The 21854-nt window shown below is 37.7% G+C and overlaps 4 protein-coding genes across 6 annotated transcripts; 3 read left to right on the forward strand and 1 right to left on the reverse strand.

Annotated features, from left to right (window-relative positions):
* Nucleotides 1-2144: 2144 nt before the first annotated feature.
* Nucleotides 2145-8236, reverse strand: LOC136237110 (E3 ubiquitin-protein ligase FANCL-like). Of its 2 annotated transcripts, none has more exons than XM_066027398.1 (16): nt 8075-8236; nt 7962-8020; nt 7856-7910; nt 7755-7811; nt 7611-7708; nt 6642-6689; nt 5598-5646; nt 4685-4753; nt 3598-3633; nt 3437-3551; nt 3306-3389; nt 3210-3255; nt 2704-2782; nt 2476-2610; nt 2354-2425; nt 2145-2300 (listed from the first exon to the last, which is right to left on the reverse strand). In XM_066027398.1, exons 1-16 carry the CDS (start codon nt 8207-8209, stop codon nt 2277-2279), a joined length of 1161 nt encoding a protein of 386 aa, XP_065883470.1. In that variant the 5' UTR covers nt 8210-8236; the 3' UTR covers nt 2145-2276. The 2 variants fall into 2 exon arrangements, with proteins under 2 accessions (XP_065883470.1, XP_065883469.1); XM_066027397.1 differs by having other exon boundaries at nt 7856-7916.
* Nucleotides 8190-9952, forward strand: LOC136237109 (uncharacterized). Its single transcript, XM_066027395.1, has one exon. The coding sequence runs from the start codon at nt 8354-8356 to the stop codon at nt 9893-9895; it is 1542 nt and encodes a 513-aa protein (XP_065883467.1). The 5' UTR covers nt 8190-8353; the 3' UTR covers nt 9896-9952.
* A 12-nt stretch (nt 9953-9964) lies between these two features.
* LOC136237107 (nuclear exosome regulator NRDE2-like) lies at nt 9965-17110 on the forward strand. Of its 2 annotated transcripts, none has more exons than XM_066027392.1 (4): nt 9965-10065; nt 13595-16620; nt 16667-16738; nt 16788-17110. In XM_066027392.1, the coding sequence occupies exons 1-4, from the start codon at nt 10011-10013 to the stop codon at nt 16950-16952; spliced, it is 3318 nt and encodes a 1105-aa protein (XP_065883464.1). In that variant the 5' UTR covers nt 9965-10010; the 3' UTR covers nt 16953-17110. The 2 variants fall into 2 exon arrangements, with proteins under 2 accessions (XP_065883464.1, XP_065883465.1); XM_066027393.1 differs by having other exon boundaries at nt 13595-16611.
* Nucleotides 17111-17691: 581 nt separating this feature from the next.
* Nucleotides 17692-19182, forward strand: LOC136269400 (uncharacterized). The gene has a single exon (XM_066064950.1). The coding sequence runs from the start codon at nt 17861-17863 to the stop codon at nt 19028-19030; it is 1170 nt and encodes a 389-aa protein (XP_065921022.1). The 5' UTR covers nt 17692-17860; the 3' UTR covers nt 19031-19182.
* Nucleotides 19183-21854: the final 2672 nt, after the last annotated feature.

The raw sequence follows: 21854 nt of genomic DNA on the forward strand, positions 1-21854 counted from the left end.
TGGTAAACTCATGCAGTTAAACATTAACTGACTATAAGCACTTTAGGCCAAAAGGCATAGAAATTTATATACACAGTTGTTTATATCTATATAGTCTGTTTAGTTTTGGATATAAGCAGAAAGGGCTGCTCGGGAATTTGAAAAAGCAACTATAATAATAATATAATCTGGAGCAATTTTCAGTTCAATTCTCACCAAATCTGTGGCACTTCAGTTGGTTTTATAAAATCTATGCTGACAGGAAAATTATACCTGGAGTTGTCAAACTTACATATAAGTGGCAATAGTTGTTTTGCTCAAGCTCATATTGTTGCCATGGAGAAGCTTGAATATGATTATGGAAAGCGCTATAGTCTATATATATACCTTAATTCTCATTGCTGAAAGTGACTTGCCATTCTGTAAAATCTGCACGATAGTAAATAAAGAATTTTACCCTCAGGATTTCTAAGGAGATCACACTCTTGGCATTGAACTAGAATCTATGCAGTACAAGTGGAATGGCAGCTCATTTATCAGCTGCTTATTAAATGCTGTCACACCATAGGGACCTGTGAGAAGGCTAAAGCCTGTCAATACAGGGAGACATAAACATGTAACTAAAAAATGTTGCTTGCATCGAAATATATTCACGAATTGCATCCAGAAGAATGGGAATGGAACTTTCTGTTTGATTTATATTAGTGTTGCTTTAGATGTTGCTTTAGATGTTGCTTTAGTATCTAAAACTAAAAGTGGTTTTATTTAGTTGGTGATTAGTTATCTGAAAAACTGAAGTTTTTATGATTTTTCAAAAACGACGCTTCAATTTTTACTTTGTAACTTACTAAAACTAAAAGTATTACTTGAATGTTTACAATTAAATAAAACTAAGATACAATCATAAAACTTTTTTTTTAGATAATAAGACCTCTTTTAAATTCTATATAGTGAAATCAAATGCACTGTATTATACTTGTTCTTTGAAAAAGTATAGCTATACATTCATTATTGCATAAACCAAACATGGTGGATTAAAAGTACATAACTGTGTATCAAATTATTATGCATGCACTGACCAATAAGAATATAAGGTGATTTGAAAAACACAAGTCTTGGCTTGGTACATGCATGTTCTGCAACAACAAAAAAGCTGCTGGTGGGTTTGAGTGGTTTTAGTATACATGTATGCTATGCTCTAAATGTTTGAGACCTGTAAATTGTCTTAGAGCACTTTTAATTTGTGGACATAAAACATACGTACTGAACAAGATTACATATACTTGTAGTGTACCATGGAGTTCCATGCTTGCATAAAGTTTTATCCTAAAACTAGTTCCCCCCCATCAGGTCTCCTGTACCCCTTGGTATTTGGCACAATGGTGAGATAGCAAAGGACAGGTCAAGAAGGGATTTAATTTCAGCTCATACACTGCTTTTCTCCACATGTTTTGTGATTGATTCACCAACCTCAATTTTAAGCCTTACATACTCTAACTATAATATTTTGATCACCTCTTAATGATTCTTAAAAAAAAATGTTTACAATGTGGTACCATAAACAGATCGACTGCCAGTGTTAATTAGAAGCCACAAGTACTGCCTGTGGTAGCTGTGATATGCCAAACACAATATCATTTTCCTGGATGAGGTGATGTGAAAGGTCTTCCATTTACACATTCACTCTGTCAAGATTGCCTGTCTTTTCTTCAATCTTTATAAAAGAGTGCAATGCAATCACATTTAACAGCCACCCTATAAGCCTTAATACAAATGACATCACATGAATTTTCTATCTGGGGGACTCTTGTATTTTTACCAATGGTGATCGAGATGTTAAAGACTGGTACATATGATGACAAACAAACAAGATATCGACTAGGTATGGTTGTAATAATGAAGAAACAACAGTATTTCTACTCAACTTGGAAAAACAGCTGAAAATTCTAACCCAGCATTAGGAAATAGATTTATACCCTTTACAACCATACCTGGGTCAATATACCTTCTTCCAGGATAGAATAGTCAGTCAATTGATTCTCATTAGAACTCATGCTCAAATATATGTAGGAGTCTCCCAAATATAATATCCAATTGTAATCCATGATGTCATCGGCATAAGGATTTAAAAAAGCGACATCATTATAGTGACCATGTACTCAATCTTGTTTCATAGTATATTGTTTCATCACTTTATAACATATATACATGAATAATGTGATGATAGATGTGTCAACTAGACCAACTCTGCATGACTCTTGGATGATTTATACTTTGTGAGGCTTACAAGCTCCTGTTTATACACAATTAACACTGATGGGCTAAGAGAATAATGCTTGAATGACAACCATCTTTGATAAATGTTAAGAAATACCTTGGAGCAGTATGGGCATTCACCAAATATTGTATTGAAGCTCTGTCTACTGGTTGGTACACTCTTCAGCCACTGCAAGGACAGCAGTAGTGTATGAGTGCATGTATATATGTCCCACGTACCTCAAACAAACAGGAATGGTGGAATGCCTGACAACATTGGTCATTGTCACACACCACCTCAGGTGTGTTGCCATCCAGTCGATAAGAATAACATATACAACACTCTGCTAAGAGTTGCTCTTCTTGTACTTGTTGCTGGGGAAGGCAAGTTATAAAAGTTAACAGTACAACACACACAAGTTGGGAGGGTAACCTCCCGGCTATTACTAACTCTTGCTAGCTACTGACCTCATTTTGTGATGGTCTCTTAGGGAATGTGATATCCAAAAGTGACGACAAGTTGGTTAGAACACTCAAGTTAACATCCCTTTAAAATTTAACACAAATTATGTGCATGACTCACAAGTTTGCAACACACACGGTTTTACTAACACAACAAAACCTTTAACAGCCAAACAAAAAATTCTAACACCCTCAAAATAGTAACAATTTTTTTTTTTAAGTGTCACTCCTTTGTTTCTTTTTTCTGCATATGTAGTGTGTGTGTGTGTGTGTGTGTGTGTGTGTGTGTGTGTGTGTGTGTGTGTGTGTGTGTGTGTGTGTGTGTGTGTGTGTGTGTGTGTGTGTGTGTGTGTGTGTGTGTGTGTGTGTGTGTGTGTGTGTGTGTGTGTGCATGGCATGTGTGTGTGTGTGTGTGTGTGTGTGTGTGTGTGTTCTAAAGAAACAACCGCATAACCATTTATGAATCCAATTTACTAAGTTAATAATATTACAATAGTAACACAATAAATTACCAGGTCTGTAACTGAGAATTCAGTTTCTGTCTGAGACTTGCTGTGGCTGTACACATCACATTACTAACACAGCACACTAAGCTAAAGAAACCTTACCACTATCCTGACCAAGGAAGCGACATTCAGGAAATGAGAGAGGATGAAGTGGGTCTATTACAATGTGTACAGATACATTACGAGCTGTTAAAATATGATAAATATGTGGTGTAAATGAAATTGTCACAGACCAACAAAAATTCGACGAGTGTTTGATGCTCTTGTTGGTGTCTCAGGCTCCAGAACATAGGTCATGTGATCCAGTTCATCAACCACATTCCAGAATGTTTGATACTTGTCTAGTTCCTTTAATGTAACAAGTGGCCTCAAGGTAATGTAATTTGTGTCTTACTTCCATAAACATTTTGACTATCGTACTTAAAGAGTCCTACACAATGAGATAAGACACACAGTCACATTGGTGATCTATAATACTATTCACCTTCTCTGATAGCACATTAGTAACATATAGTAATAGTGTGTATCAGGGATAATGGAGGTTTGCACATTCTCACAAAAAAAATGTGACCAGTAACCAACCTTACAATATCCTCACAGCACCTTGGCAGTATAAAAGCAGTGCAGTCTGTCTCTCCTAAATTGTTGATAATCAGTAGTATTGTGGTCAGGGATTGGCTTTCTACATACGTCACAGTAAAATTCTGCCAATATGGCTAAGTGCCACATTTGATAAGAACACCCATGCCACTTCCAGTCATGCAGATGTTCCTACTTCAACCTCACTGTAGAATGGACACCTTGATAAGCATTCTCCGGAATATTGCCATAGCACTTAAGAATTACAGAGAAATCATTTGTGTCTCACAGATTTCACAATCGCAGAAATTTATGCTAGATACTCTATTCTAGCTGCTTTGCTAAAAAATTTGGGGCTCACAACAATAACTTGCTGTACAGTACACACACTCTCTAATAAAAGACACATCCTCTCTAATCAGAGGAGGTTGAACACGTTTTAAGGGCCACCAAGTTATTACCCTTAATTGCATACATGTAATTTTATTTGGCATTTCACATGATCCTCAATAGTTACAATACAAAACAAGCAAATGGGGGGTTGACTGGGGCAGACTCAATAATTATTTAGATCACTCTTCACGTAAGCTTTAAGGAGATACACTTTGTTTTGCAATAGTACTTAGGGTTTTGGGTGAAAACGCCAAGTCACTTTTTTGCACGTATAACTTCATCATACTGATCATGTATGTATTCATAAACAGAAATGATGATGTCTCACTGTTTTACATCAAGACTACTGTTTACTCCACTCCATAAAGACTTATTTTAGCAGCGCTTAAAGTGTGTCCAACCTCCTCTGCTCCACACACACTCTCTAATAAAAGACACACACTTCCTAATAAAAGAAATAAAAGATGCACACTCTCTAAAAAAAGACAATAGAAGACACACAACACTACCTGGCTACTCCATTCTGGTTCAAATGCCACGGGTAGGTCAGCAACACACATCGGTGGAGAGGAAGGATACTGTATGAGTAGATAGCATGATTAAGTGACACACAATTAGGTGACAAATACAATTGACCACAGTGAAACCTGCTCTAAACGGGCGGTTTTGCTTGAAACTCCCTTTCAAATCATTAACTACTTAGTAGTACTATATTATACTACTAATAAAACTTTATAGAAACAATTATTTAAACAGTATACATACGCATGCAATCTCAATTAACATTACAGATATTAAGCTCATAAAGCAGCATCAGTTATTTGGGTTCGCCACTACATCTCTGTGATAAGGTCACCAACTTAGGCTAGGCAATTTAATTGTGTCATTTATGTACAAAGTGACCTAATGTAGTCACCTGTTTAATGAAAAAGTCACCTGTCTGTAAATTGTTCACTACCTCCAAACACGTCATTTGAGCACAAATGTACTTGAGCTACTGAAAGGTGATCAGGCATTACCGTATACCAAGTACAGTGGGACCTCAGTTATCCGAACCCCTTGGGACCAGGGGTGGTTCATAAGTCTGAAAGGCCCATATCTCTGAAACTGTGTAGAAATAGCCTTACAATGGCATAAAGAACTTTTTTTTTAATTTCAGTATTATCAACTACCCTAATAGAACAGTCATTACTCTAATAGAGCAGTCATTTCCATTGTTTGGTTAACCAAGAATCTGAATAAGTGGGGTCCGGATAACTGAGGTTCTACTGTACTGGAGAAAAGGACACGTTGACAAATTTGTCAACCTCCATGTTTGTCAATAAGTGCTTCATAAAAGTGGATGTTTGGACCAACAATTTTGTAATTTCTGTCTAACACTTTTAATTCATTACATGTGAGGGTCGTGCAGTAGTTACATACCTTCTCAGGCAAGTGCACTGTCAAGACGTGTTCTCTATTACTGCTATCTCTGCAATAAATATCAATAATACAATGTTAAGCAAAACGTTCATTACTACATGTTACTACATGAAAGTCTGTGGCTGCTTATAGTTGACATATGTGTATACCACTAAGACCCCACAATAACAGACCACAGCAAATACATTAAAACTGAGATGATAATCAAATGAATAATTTGACACACATGAGTCTAGACTCCTCTTACATGTTTGTAATGTGATCAAACTGGAAATTACCGTAGCTCTTGCAATTCAAAGTACCAATAAACCTTATCCCAAATGACGTCACAAATGCTTTTAATGTATCCAAGTACAATGGGGCTTAATAAGAAGTGATTCGCTATTCAATTCTGGAATTCTGGAAGAAGATATCAACCTAAAACTAACAGGTAAAGGTATATAAAATGTATGGGTTATAATTTTCAGCTGGTTTTCCAAGTTGCAACATCATAGTTTCTTTGTCGTACCATACATGGTAGTTTTGCTGCAATTTCTTGTTTGTTAGTCACCATACAAATCTTTGAATCTCAATTGCCATTGGTAATGATACTCAAAAATATATGAGCCCTCCAATTAGAAAATTAGTGTCATGTCATTTGGAATACAAGTCACAGACGTGTGATAGTCTTCAATCAACTGTGGGTCATGCTCCAGGTTAAAAAGTGGGCACCTTGAAGGACTCTTTTACAGTGTCATTAAAAGATCAATTTTCACAAAAGTATAAATACCAACAGGCTGTGTAAACTCTGGTATCACCCAGGTCTATGACTAAGTGTGAAAGAGGCTACACTACACGACCTCATAATCTTTCACAGATATATACTGTGCACAGATTAAACCCTCAAGAATTAACAGAGACAATATGAAATATGGTATAACAACACTGAACTGGCCAGAAATTAAAAATTGGACCAAGACCCACATCAGTTGAAAACAGGTTTTGAATATGAACATGTGTAAGGTGCTTCATATATGTTCTTTACATACAGTACATTGTGATTACCTGCAACTAATTTTGATGGTAGTGAAGCCTTCGTCAATGTAGGAAACTCTGTGGAGACAGGTACAATTATTGTTACACAACTACCTAACTTGTTAACTAGAACATTTATGAAAACAGACAGTATTGTATAAAAATCCTCACAAGCTTGTATCACATTAATTGTAAGTGCTGTGAGAAAGCTAAAGGGAATCATGATTGACAGTATAACGCTCAGAAAAATACTAGTGGTGATCCAATACAGTCTGCCAGAGTTGCTGCATTCATTACTACAATATGCACAAGCACAATACACTACAAAATCAAAAGGTTTAGCGTAAGTCGTCAATTATCGGCATCATTTCATCCAGCAATTGCAGTTCTTCACTACAGCAACGTATAACTTCCAGTTTGGACTAATCAATAGAGCAGTCCATAGTTGCTTAGTGCACCAAATTTTAATTATCTCACGTGAGCGAACGTTGTGTTACAAGTGAAATCACAAAGCCTATCGTGTGCCAATTATCAGCATGAGGTACCTATTATCGGCACCCTGTACTTCAGTGATTGATGCAGACTGTGTGAATTCATGAGTAACTCTCTGGAGCCTTGTTGGTTCTTTGTGAAATTTTTGTGGAACATGCAGTCCTTGGATAACAAGTTTACAAAGATGAGGCCAGCCATTCGAGAGATGTTCAGGTTAGATGCAAAAGCATACTGGTTTCCAATACAAAATTATTTTTACGCAAATCCATGGTTAGCCAGCATAGCTTGTAGAGCGCTTTAGGAACAATAACTACTGAACGAAAATGATTGTAAGAAATGTTTTAGAGGGTATAACAACCCACAGTGCTAGATAGGTTCTATATATTCTGTAGTCTATGTACTTTACAAGTGCCAATAATTGGTGCCTGCCGATAATTGGGGACTTACGCTACAGACTAAAGGTTGATTTTCTGCTTCAACACAACACCTTACATTACAAGTATGTACCTGTCCCATCCTAATTCATTTATTTCTTCAATTAACTGCTGATAGTATGATGGTGGTGGTGTCTGCTTAACAACATGGTGGCAGTCAGCAACTCTGTTCTAAATAAAATACCACACAATATATTCACATAAATATGCAACTCACTAGTAAACTCTTAAACTCCACAATAAACTCTGACAGATCTTTACTTTGCTGCAAAAGCTGGGTAGATATTTAATAGTTGTTGCAATGTTCACAGGCTGCACCTTTTGTATCACGTGTTGGTACCCCTGTATCATGTGAGTAAGATGCCAGTCACAACTAATGCTTCAAATAAAAATAAAATACATGGTAGAGTATGGCTATAGCTACCGTGTGTCCTGCAGTCTGTCATGGTTCGGTGCACTGATGCTGATCCTAAAATCTTTCCCCTGCAGCAACAGGCAATATCGCTAGTGACTAGCGTACGCCCTTTACAAACTCACCGACACATTTACGAATCCATCATAAGAGAGCGATGACAATGAAGAAGGCAGCAAGTGTGGACACGCGTCTGCTAATTTGTAAGACATGAATAACACAGTGTAATACAATCCATTTAATAAGCACCCCATGCGCATTAATTAGGATCAATACTTGGACAGTAAACGCGCGTGGTCGCAGTCCCGGAGTGGCTAGCCAGCAGTAGGTGTAGTTTAAGCCACTGAACGTGGAATAGGAGTTCTGTAGAATGTGACAAACTTCATAAGAGATTTCTGCACAAGATGAAACCTGTACAAAGATGGATCTTTCTTGGGATGTTATTTGTAATGGTGGTGTTCTTCTTGTCTTGGTACATGACAATGTGGCGGTCTATACCAGTGGTGAATGAAGAAGAGGAAACAGCGAAGAGATTTTTTGGTTCACTGGACGTTTCTCCAGGAAGAGTTTCAGTGACCATGGGGCATACTGAGCATGAGGAAACAACAGAGTCAGTTAGAACACCTGATACTTCTAAGGTGACATCTGAAACAACTGCTTCCCCTACTACTGCTAAAACTCCAGCAACTGTTAAGACTTTAGCTCCTCCAAGTGGCCATGGATGGGATAGCGGCTCATTCTGTGACACTTTTCTGCACAGAACTTTTCAAGAAATTGTTCCAGTGTGTATGGCTAAAGGCACCAAACACAGCTCCATAACATGTCGAAGAACTCCTTTGTCTACTCGAATGGCTGAGTGTAGTATTTCAGATGTGTTGATTAGGCCACAGAAATTGTACTCAGCAATGACATCAGATCATATTCAAAATTCAAATGCTATTGAGTTGTTAGACAGCGATGAGACTGAGTGCAGCTCACCTGACACAAGCAAACTGCACAGGACTACTGAAGCTGGTGACCACGTTAGATTAATGGTTGAAGAATCTCTGAAGCAATCGTTGCATGTCAAACGGAGTGATTGTAAGAGATGGGTTAATGAAACAACAATTATGTTTCAAGGAAACAATGTCCACATTTACTTTGAGGTACTGGTTTGGTATAATACTTTCAAAGTTATCATGGACCAAGGTATGCAAGAGCCTTATAAAGTGATGCGTGTTGCTGCACACGATTTTCAATATCTCTTCAGTGACTATGAGAAACTACTTTTCCCTGGAATTGAATTTGTTCACGATATTCCTGAAGAAACAGTTTGCTTCAAAAAGTTGATCCTACCTCCAGGCTGTTTTGCTAGTCTGTTGTTCAGGTGTAAAATGGAGGCTGATGTTCGGGGTAAATGCTTCAACTGCAATGGCAAAGATCGCCCCTCCACTGCTATTAATATATTCCGATTACAAGCAGTAAAGGCTTGTTCTCTTGACGATTCAACTTATGATAGCGGATATCGTAATCCACAAAAGATTGTTGTTATTCTACGTAAGCAATACAAGCGCCACCCTGCAGACAAGCCAGAAAATTTCAGACGATCACTTGCAAATGGTCAACAACTTATTGAAGAGTTGGGTAAAATTGTGCCAAACGTTGCTTCATTTCATGGCGAAGATTTGACCATGTGTGAACAAATCAAACTTGTCCACAGTGCAGATATATTTATCGGTGTTCATGGTGCAGGTTTGGTACATGCGTGGTGGCTGCGAGACAGTGCATTGTTATTTGAGTTAGTCCCTTCAGACCAACTTGGCAATCCAACCTTCCACATGTTAACTACTCTTGCTGGGAGAAACTACAAGGGGTATCGTTTGAACCTAATGGGATCAGCATCAATAACTGTAGATATTAAAGATATTATTAATACACTAACTAATATAATACATAATGGTCTTTAGTTGTTTTGTTCTGGAATTTTTCACCCTTTTTAAAAAAATATAATTATAGTGGTTTTACACGTGGTTGTTATTTTAAGCGCCTACTTTTTGTCAAGCGCCTGTGGCTCTACTACCGATGGCTCTGTTTCCAGCGGCCTTCTCCAGTGTAGACCAAGCAGAAAAGAAGGATGGTAAGTTATAGTGATAAAGTACGTACGTATTATATCAATGAGTATAATCGATTTCTGAAGAGGCGTCGCTTCGTCTGGCGCACTTAATGCGTAATATAAACGTGACCCATCAACCACTTCACTCGAGGACTTCACTATCATTTGATGTCCAGAATATCACGAAGACTGTGTAGTTTGATCTGTTCACTGTTAATGAAGCAGTTGTAAACTGCTTGTGGTCCAGTACAATCATGTCACTTTTTTTGTTTTTTTTGCAAGGTAAAACTGGGTCCTTGCTGCAGCTGGTGGTCTACAGTAGTGAAATATAGCAAATGGATTTTTAATAGCAGAGATTAAGAGAGTAGTTGTGTGTATAAATAGGCAGTAGAATGGCTTAACAAATGTCTACAACCATACCACGCTGAAAGCACCAGTTCTCATCCTATCACTGAAGTTATTTATTGTTACTGTGGTATGCAAAGTAAAGTACTGTATATAATAGGGTCTGGTTACTAAGACAATATTAAATGGCTGCCATGTTAGTCATTTATTGCTGAGAGCACTTTTCAAACAGAATTAATAGTCCATATGCACTGCTGAAAACATTCTAAAAACACAACACGTTTTGTTACAATTTAACACATCACGATGGTGAACGACTGCGATAAATTTACATAGAAAAATGCGAATCTCAGAAAATAGACCACTTACCAGTACTTTCAAATCTATAGACTCCTCTACCTGTATAGCTAGAAACAGGAGCCGAGTCTGTAGTGTTAGAGGCGAGTTATAGCTTGAGCCGCATTTGCTACCAGTACTTTTGTATGGGGTTTGCGATAGTCATTCACTGTCAAAAATACTCAGGCACACTGCTAATCAATGCTATGCAAATTGATCATTTTTTGTTAAATAAATGGACCACACATATAGTCTATTAAGACACCTACTGGCATAAACTATAGATAATATGGTTGCATACTGGGATTGCAACGGTGATGTCATTCCCAGAGTTTTACGCAAGGGTGGTGGTTTTTCAAGGTAGTGACATATCTTTTCTGCATTGTGTCATGACAATTTCCTTATTACCATTGTTTTGGGTGAGTGTTACCAAACTCCCATATTATGAAACCACGGATTTCACCACTATGGTTACCTGGGCGCAACACCAATAACTTGTAGTGTTGTTACTAAGGAACATGAGAATATTTTGGCATTGCAGTGGAACCTCTCTATTACGGACGTTTAGAGACCCAGCATTTTTGGCCACTTTTTTGCTGTAATATAGAGGTTTTCCTCTTTCAGAGGTAAGAAAATATATTAAACAGACCTGTTGGGAGCAAAAATTTTGTCTTTACTATGGAGGTTTTTTCTAGTGTGTCCTTACTTTGAGCAGTTTGTTAAGAGAGGTTCCACTGTAACTATAGTGATATAGGACCAAGCAATTATGAAATTTTATTATTATTATTATAGGATGCAACATATCATGATTATGATAACTATCACGATGCTATAACTTTACATGTATAAATAGCACCATATATGGACAATCATTTATTTTAACAAAGACATTGTGTACAACTGTTCAACACAATTAAGGCCATAAACAGTTCAGTTTAATGCAAATAGTGTAATGAATAATATAGTATTCTCCGACAATTTAATGGTTTCTTACAGGTTACAGGTTAACTAGTAAGATTAATTCATGCAGTGAACTGTCTGAGAAGTGTAGGCTTGTTTTCCAGATCAACAACAGTATGTGCCACAATTTGAATTAACTAATATACATTTACCTCTATGATGTCACATCATCACGATTATTTATAAAACACATCTCAACATCACAAAACAATCATGATTATTCCCAGCCCTATAGTAATATACTAGCCTCTGAGGACCATCTGGTGTTCACATACCTAATATGATGCAGCAACCTTAATGACATTGACATGAGAGTACTACAGTGACTCCTCAGTTCTCAGAACGCCTCAATTATCTGAATGCAAAAATGACTGTCATTTTATTTGAGTAAATGTGTGTTGCATTAGAGTAATTAAACAGCACTGTATATATTTTATAGTTGTAACATGGGCACGAGTGATTTGCCTGATATGTATGCCCAAAGCTCGAGGGCTGTGGACGTATGTATTAGGCAAATCACGAGTGCCCATGTTACAGTTAATGTGTAACACTTCCGTTCAGGCTGATAGCCTTAATTCCAATATGAGTGTAACCACTGGATTCGTAAGATTTGATTATGGTTAGGCAGCAAATAACATTGTAGCTATGATTGTTATGATAAACGTACAAGTCCTACAGATATCACGGAAAAGTCAAGTAGGGAAAATTTCAGGGAATTTACAAGTGTTTTAATGCTTTCACGCTGTTTAAATACTAATCACAACATATACTAAAGACAGTAAGCTTCGTTATAGAGTGGTTAACTTGTGTCATCCGTAATGTGGGCATGTCTACATTCGAAAATGTTTGTGAATGTACTGTAACACTGGTTCTCACCTTTAAGTAACATTTCCCAACTTGTAGAACGGCAAGGATACTGAAACACTTTCATTTGAGTGCTTCTTGTTGCAACACTTCAATTTATGTAATCATCATGTGAGCATTAATTTATTTCCATAATTGATTTTGGTCTGAGCTTGTATAAAACAAATAGAGGGCAGTACCACTACCTCATCCACATCTAGGCCATGCTTGCTTTGATGAAAGTGGCTTGCTCTTTTAGAAGTGCAATCACTTTTTTGGGATACATTTCAATATACGCCGGTGTACATTTAGATGTCTCCCTGTAAAGAGGTATACATGGCAAATGTATCCTCTGGAATTCCTTTGATCTGAGGTGTCAAAGAGTTACATAAATAAATGTACCTCACTCACCTGAGCACTGTACTTGCACCAGCCCAATGTAAATACATATACTAATGCAGAATTACTACTGTATACAGGGGAGTGTGCAAAAGTCCTCCATACGAATGTTACGAGCTTTTGATATAACTAAGGGCAGAGGGGGCTGTCATCATTTTCAGTGCCCTGAGGTGCCCAATACCTCAGGTCATCATTCTTGCATTGTTTGTCATCCAATGGGCAGGTGTTATGCAGTGTGTGTTGTTGTATGGAGGCCAGATGGATACACTACTTTATACAAATAACTTAGTACTGTACCACTTCCAGTATTCTTTTTGTGGAGGTCACTATATTATTAGGAATTGAAACCCTAAACTGTGCCAATTGTGCGTAAATCAACTTGTCAAATGCACCCATCTACTTAAAAATAGTAGGAAATTTGACCTGGATAAACAGATTTCACTGATGCATTTAACGAACAGTATAAAGTAGCTGGCCATGGCTGTGCACGCTAGTACTGACACATAATATACATGTGATTTTCAGGAAATTAAATACAACTGTCTGCAGGGTATGTACTACTGCGTGTATTTTGAGTCACTGTTTAAGCTTGTATGTTCTATTAGAGTATTTTGTATGGGTCCTGATACATTTCATTGTGGTTGAGAATATTATTTTGTGTTACTTGTAGCTATTGAAGATGACCAATTGGACTGGCTGAAAAATAAAAGTTACAACGAACCTACAAATGAACTACTGTATGGAGAGAGTGGAAGAAAGAGGCACAAACATTCTGAAAAAAAGTCCAAGAAGCTGAAAGAGTCACCTGAAAATGAAGCTAAGCCAACAGCAGTCATTCAACCCAAAGCCGTATGGCTGGAAGATGTTGGTCTTAAACCTGAATTGGCTTATCGGTTCGACAGAGCACCAGACATAGACAATGCTCGATACGGAGGCTTGTATAGTGCTGACATAGCTAGATATCGACGACATACTAACTACTGTGTAGGGTTACAAGATGAAATCAATTACACTGATAGTAGGGGCAGGCAAATGTCAAAGAAACACAAGAAAAGTGGCTCGTCAAGATACTTCAAATCTTCTCTCAGTAAACAACAAGATACTATGGTTTACACTAGTACTAAGGATGACACGTTTGAGTGGAAAGAGAGTTTTATTTCTATCAAAAAAACTGAAGAACAGCAGCCATCTGATGAAAACCAAGACACCAACACAGATACTCCTGAGTGGTATGTCACACAGAAAGCTAAAGCATATAACCAGTCATTGGCAGAAGATCCTTCAGATGTTTCCCTTTGGCTAGAGTTTATAAAGTTTCAAGATGAAGCACTTCTTTGGGGTTGTGTGCCTGGGGTTGATTTACAAGGTGATGGTGGCAATTCAAAGAAACAAAACCGTGTTGCCCTAATAGAGAGAAAAATGGCAATCTTTGAAAAAGCCATGCAAACCAATCCCCTTTCTGTAGACTTGATTAAAGGGTACATGGCACTCTGCGAAGAGGTATGGGATCATGATAAAATGGTCAAATCTTGGAGGGACACTGTCTTCAAGCTCCCACACAAGGCTTCACTCTGGGTGGATTACATACTCTATTGTCAAAGGCAATTCTCATTTTTCACTGTCTCCCAACTGTGTGCAGTTTATGCTAAAGGTATCTCCATGCTTTCCTCACTGCATGAAGGAGTTCTTCGCTCCCATACTCCTGACGCTGACATTGAAGAATCCATGGTCAGCATCATTGCCTTATTCTGCATCTTCCTCAGAAATGCTGGACACACAGAAAAAGCAGTAGCACTGTATCAGGCACTTCTTGAGTTCAACTTGTGTTGTCCACCATCTTTATCAGCTGACATAACCATAAGGGAAGCCATAGCCTTTTTAGAACCTTTCTGGGACAGTGGTGCGGCCAGAATTGGTGAAGTGGGTGCCGTGGGGTGGAAGAACTGGGTAGAACGTGAGAGTGACAAGGAAAGAGGTACTACTCTGCTTGGACTTGTACAATTGTCACAAGTCTGGAATGAAAGTGATACCAAAGTAACTGAGGTAGGTACCAATGATGATCAAGAGATGGAACTAGTTCATGAACATCCATTATCAGAATCATGGATTAATCTGGAAACATTTAGGGAATCACAGCATCATCTGCCATGGAAGCTTCCAACAGACAGTACAGCTGATACCAGTGAAGATCCTGATAGATTAGTCTTATTTGATGATATTACTCCATACTTGTTCAGGGTGAAAACTGAAGAGTCACGATTGTTACTACTGTTGCACTTCCTCAACTTTCTTGGTGTGTCTACTCCAGCAGTGGCAAGCAACTGTTGTGTACATCATCATGTGATGCATGCACTGCTGCAAGCTAGTCAGATAGCCCCGCCCACTACTGCTAGTACTGTGAGTGCCATGATTAAAAATTTTAAAACTTTTCAAGGCTCTGCAGTTCCCATAGCATGCTGTACCATTGGGAGTGACTTGGATGGAGTCCAGCTTGACGATATACAGTTGGAAACTTTACAAAATCCATCTGCTCACCATTCTGTGTGTTTTATTAGAAATTTACTAAACCAGTGCTTACCATTATTTTCTTCCCAAAATCAAACAGTGGTTGCCCAGAATTGGTTGGGTTTTGAGCTATCAATTGCCAAGCATGCAACACCCAAGGAGGCTAAGAAAAAGATAAAATGTGTTAAGAAGTTGGCAAAAGCTCTTCTCAAGCTTCAAGCTCATCGTAACAATGTTCAGCTATGGTGTAACTATGCTCACTTGGAACTCACCTCTGAGGGAAGGAATGATGCCATAAAAGTCTGTGAGAAAATTTTATCACAATGTACAGTTGATATAGACAGCAACTCATCAATACCTGTTCTGCACATGTATCTGTATCTGATTGGACTAATCCTTTGTGATTCTGATGGTGAAGAATTGTCCTTCACACCAGAAAATGTTTCATATGTAAAGCATGTTCTTGTATGTCTGACTGAAGGCAATTACCATGTGTATTCCACTGGTAGTAGTGCTATATCTGCTCCAAAGTCGTTGTCAGCTCAAAATAAATTATTACAAGCTTGCCAGAAAGCACTGAAGATGTTGTCAGACACAAGTACATTACTTCAAAATGGAAACTGTCTTCAAAGATACTCTTTTTTGATGAGCTGTTTTCTTCATTTAAATTCGATTCTCTCTGGCTTGTCCAACACTTGTAAAATTGTCAAAGAACATTGTGAACAATTTGTTAATCACTTGTCAACAATGAACATTTCCTCTTACAGTATTTGCCATCTTGAAAAGGTTTTCATGACGTCTTGTAAACTCATCCTGTCCCAGTCAAGGTCACAACACTGTTCACCTCAATTGTTACATGTCATTCTTGAGAATTCACTAAAACTTTATCCCAATAATCCATACTTTCTGAACTGCTTTATTGAATCAGAGAAAAGGTGTTTTGTGACCGGCCGATTAAGACGGTATTTTGACACAGTTGCGTCACAGAATAATATGCCTTCAAGTTGGTTATATGCAATCAAAGCAGAATGGTTACGTTACCAAACACTTAAATCACATCAAACCAGGATATCCATCGATGAACCAGTGTTGGGTATTATCCACAGGATTAGATCTCTGTTTTATCGAGCCAGTCAAGCACCAAATGGTCGATGTTGTGTATTACTTTGGAGACTATACATGGCATTTGAGGTACCAGTCACTCTTGTATTCCATAATTTTACTCTTTGATATGTAGTTTGAACATGGAGATGAAACAAGCACCAGTGCTGTGTTTTATCAAGCCATCCGACTTTGTCCTGGTGTCAAGGTAGTTGAGTAGATTAACTTTGAAATCTGTTAAGTGTTTGATATTATAGGTACTGTATCTGGATGCTGTGAGATACCTGCCTACAGAACTGACAAAGATAACAGAGATAATGGAGGAGAAAGAATTAAGAATTAGAGCACCTGTGGATGAGGTCAAGCTACTGCAGGAATTGTCGGAGGAAGATAGTAAACTTGTACAGACATCTCACAACTAATTAAAGTGTTTTCATTGTGTCTGTATGACACTTATTATACTTGCAAATTACATCAGGATGTTGCACCACTGACAACATTGTGAATTGTAATTTGTTTCAGTTTCAAATGTTTGACCTTACAAGTACCAGCAAAATTATGTTGCATTTTTTACTTTCAAGATATGCAGACGGTTCAATTAAATTGATTGCAAGTATATGGTTTCTCATGTAGAAACTGCTATGTTACACTTGTATAAGGATCCATTGGTAAACTTCAGTGTGTGCGGGAAAACAAGCAGTCCTTCCCACTGGAAGATCTGTATGTTAATTGCTTACGTTCCATTTTGTAGCAAGAAAGATATCCTATAACACTGTCAAGTGAGTTTATCATCTCACTGAATGGTACTCTCCTATGTGTTTCGCTTAGGCTCCTAGGCTATGGGTAAACACCTCGAACAGGCTCTGCCTTCTGTGTACACTCTCCAGTGCCTAACTGGTAAAGTAGATAATAACAAATAATAATATGTGACTCACAGGATAAGAAAGTAACGGTAAGCAGTTATAGACCTGCCAAACTAGCTGCATTAATGCTATTTTAACAATTGTATTCAAGTGACTGAAGAGTACACTTTAGCTGAAGTCAGGAGACTATGGTAACTTGTGTGCAAGCTATATACTCGCCCCTGTTGCTACACACACAGTACTCGTAAAATTATGCTTTTGGTATACTGCCACGTGCATGCACGTGCTAGGCCACGTGGGTATAGAATTGTCGAGGATTATGCTGAAAAGTGAAAACCTGAAACCACTGTCTGTTGTGAACTGCTCTCTATATAAATAGTCCATTTCTCTTACAATAAAATATAGTTTTAAAAGTACTAGCTAAACGACCATAACTAACAAACTTCAAATCCGGCTAACAGGGATCGATGGCATCCGGGCAGTCAGAAATCACCGTTGCAGTGACAACAGCTAAACCAGTTGTGGACGAAAGTGTCCCCCTGGTATTGGTCAGTGGAGCTTCAGGCTACATCGCCACTCATACAATACAACAACTTCTCATTTCTGGAAACTATCGCGTACGAGGAACAGTCAGGAGTTTGAAGAGCGAAGAGAAAGTGAAGCCACTACGGGAACTAATTCCTGATGCTAAATATCCTCTTGAACTTTGTGAAGCTGATCTACAAGACAAGGGTAGTTGGATTCCTGCCGTGAAGGGTTGCAAGTATGTTCTCCACATCGCTTCTCCTCTTCCACCAGGCGTTCCCAAAAATCCAGAAGATGTGATACGCCCCGCCGTCGATGGTACACTAAATGTATTGTCTGCTTGTGCTGAGAGTGGCTCTGTGTTGAGAGTTGTCTTAACGAGTTCCATAGCAGCAGTGTCATGTGGGTTAGTAGGTCACCCAGGCAGGTCAGACAATACATACAGTGAAGAAGATTGGTCACCTCCAGAAGCTTGTGCACCATATGAAAGGAGCAAGACACTAGCGGAAAGAGCTGCTTGGGATTTTGTGAAGGATTTACCTGAGGAGAAGAAATTTGAGCTGGTGGTTATGAATCCTGCAGCAGTATTTGGTCCAGTAATCACCAAGAATGCAGGTACTACAGTTGGCTTCATAAAGGCTGCACTATCAGGAGAAGTTCCTGCAGTTGTTAACCTTAATATGGTAGTAATTGATGTCCGTGACGTTGCTCAAGCTCACATTGTTGCCATGGAGAAGCCTGAATGCAATGGAAAGCGCTACATTCTTGTCTCTGATAGTAACTTTTCCTTCCGTAAAATGTGTGAAGTAGTAAATAAAGAATTTGTCCCTCAGGGATACAAAGCAGCCGGTAAAATCAAATTACCAAAATTTGTTGCCTGGTTTATATCATTGTTTAATTCTGAGATGAGTTTAATTTATCCGAGCATTGGTAAACAATTAACTTTCATCAACAACAGAATGATCAACGAACTTGGAATTCAACCACAAGATACAGAAAAGATGATCATCGATACATGTTACAGTTTGGTTGAGTTTGGGTTAGTCCCTAAGACACCACAATATCATGGTGCAAAACCAAAAGTACCACAAGGTGATCAGAATTTGTCATAAGGTGATACAAAACAAGAAAAGAACATCACAACAAATAAGTCTTTAGATCTGTGTGTATATAGCTAGTTAAATTTAAGTGCATGCATTTGTGTTTATACTTCTTGTATGTACTTATATATCTTAATACATGTACATGTTCATTTTGAATATTGAAGGTGGTTGTAGATACTTTATATAACAGGTGGTTCAGAATATATTGAACAATTAAGTACAATATCATAGCCACTGCCAAGATAAAAGTTGCATGGCTTGTATACCCTTCAGATTAATAGCTATTTATGTGGCATGACCAAAACTTATTCAATGCACTTTTTATTTTCAACTTCCTGTAGTACTTTATGTGGTAATTTACACACTTTGGTACCTGTAGCCTGACAAAGCATTATAATCACCAATTACTAAAAGGATATAATTTGTTGTCTGCTGAAGTTGTGTATTTTCAACAGAACTTCTGCTAGGGAGGAGGTAGAATAGTATACCACAGTGTATTTCCCTTCCTCATGCATATGTCATACTCATGCAGTTATGCAATGTAGCTATAGGATGCACAGACCATATTGGTACTCTTGGTCTGTTCACATGCGTGCAGTTGTTCACAGCATTTCAGCCTTTAGTCTTACATGCAGGCATAGCCGAGACATCGTGTACATGTGCTTGACAGGCTGACTGTTCTATTAGGATGAGTGTATAGATGCACAAAGTGTGCTTAACAATAAGTGTGCTAAAAAGAGCAAATAAACATGCATAGTGTTGCTGCTTCATTTGTGCTATTTTATACATGCACTGCACTGCTATATACACAAAACAAACAGTGAAGGTCCGTACTAATTCTGCCAGCATTTTTAGGCAGGCTACTTTATCACATTATCAGTTACTTTCATTACTGTCACTACTTTTCACTCACTGAAAAAATGAAGTGACTGACAAAGCAGTTTCACTACTTTCATTTTGCAATGCAGGCCAGGTAGTGACTAAAAAACTAACAGTCGGGGTGTAAATGCTACCACGCTTGTACTATCCACTGTTTCTGAGTTTTTATATATACAGGAGTGTTGCAAATGATTTGTCATAGTGCTCTAGCGATTCACCAATTGTTTTTTTGGATATGATGTATAAAAACATCCACACATATAGCTATACTAGCAGGGGCAGATCTAGGATTTCATAACGGGGGTGCTCACAGAGGTATTTATAATGGCTGAGTGAACAAGAAAAGCAATAGCCAATTGATATATAGTAGTATAGCATGCAGAGCATGCTTAAATTTGGTAATATTTTTGACTGAAATATGATGTCACCTGAGGATAATAATAATGAAATGAAACCTTTATTTCCCAACGGTTGTATTCAGTTGGCTAAAAAACTATTTTTTTACAAGTAGCCCAAACCTGAGACCGGGGGGGGGGTAGTAGTAGTAGTAGTAGTACATAGCTATAAATTTTGTGTTTGAATTACATATTTTGTATTTAGTGTTCTATATTGTCACGATTGTTGTGTAGCAAAATAACAGTGAAGGGAATGATTGAAGGGATTACAGGGGGGTGTGGGAGCATATTTGAACATAATTGTGGCAAGATTGAATCTGGAAGCAATTTGAGATAAGTGAATGAGACCTGGAACTAGGAAATAGCAAACAAACTTACAGTGATGTACAAGCCAATTCTTTGGATCAAACTATATTGTTTTAGCTATAAGATTTTAAGGCAATTATTTTGTATCAATATAGTGGACTGGGAAATGACCATTACTATAAGTTGTAATTTTAGTGGACCACAAGTGAAAAATTTTTGAAAATGGCAATCTCAATACTGGATCTTGAGGTACTTTTAGTCAAATCCCTGTAAACATGCACAGCACATGTATGTAATTTTTGACTTTATTCTTTTCTGTGGTGCAGCTTGCTATTTAGTCTGACTTTTACAACTAGCCAAATCACTATTAACTAACCAAATGTCATTACAACTAGCTTTTTGGCCACAACTAGCCCCTTTAGCCCCTGACAGCCAGTAACTAAAAATCTATTGTTTAAATATTAAAGAACAGGAAGGGGAAAGATATGGGTATCAGCTACACATGATCAATTAACAAGGTTGCCATTTGTGTTTGAAATACATACCTTAATTTAGTGGTACACTATTTTGGAATTTAGCAATTTTAGTTTTTGTTGTTTGTTTTTTTTGCTAAATTTAATACCTGTAAAATCATTGATTAACTGATGATAACATCAATTCACGAATTTAAAATTTTGTATGGGCTACATGTAAATTCCTCAATATACATACAAGATCACTAAATTTAGTGTATCACTAAAATAAGTCGGTTTAAGGTATAGTGTGCTTTACAGTCCCATACAGCTCAAACTATAGTTATAATGTTCAAACAGTAACAATGAAGAGAGGGCTTGAGAGGATAAATACAAATGCATAGAATTTTCCAGCTGGGGGTCTGCTCCCCTGAACTCATCCATCTTGTACCCACAATCTTTCAGTACAATACATGCAGTCTTTGGTTAAGATTGCTTCCAGATTCAATCTTGTAATAGCCATTTTCCAAGGGGCTATAAGTAATTTTAGTTGAAAAACAGAGCTACACTGTTACATGTTATTAGTGGTCAGGATTGTCAAAGAGAGTAAAGAGTAGTTGATTATAAGGTCAAATGGAGAATTCAGGATTGGATCTTGAGGTCATTTAGTCAAATGTAGAGATTTAAAACACGCAAATAACTTCAACTTTATATTATAGCCACAGACTGTTCTGTTGCTATTTCAACCTGACTTTTTACACTATATGTATTACAACTGGGGTTCAAAGTCACTTACATAAT

The sequence above is a fragment of the Dysidea avara genome, chromosome 10 (genome assembly GCF_963678975.1).
Source record: "Dysidea avara chromosome 10, odDysAvar1.4, whole genome shotgun sequence".
Lineage (NCBI taxonomy): Eukaryota > Metazoa > Porifera > Demospongiae > Dictyoceratida > Dysideidae > Dysidea > Dysidea avara.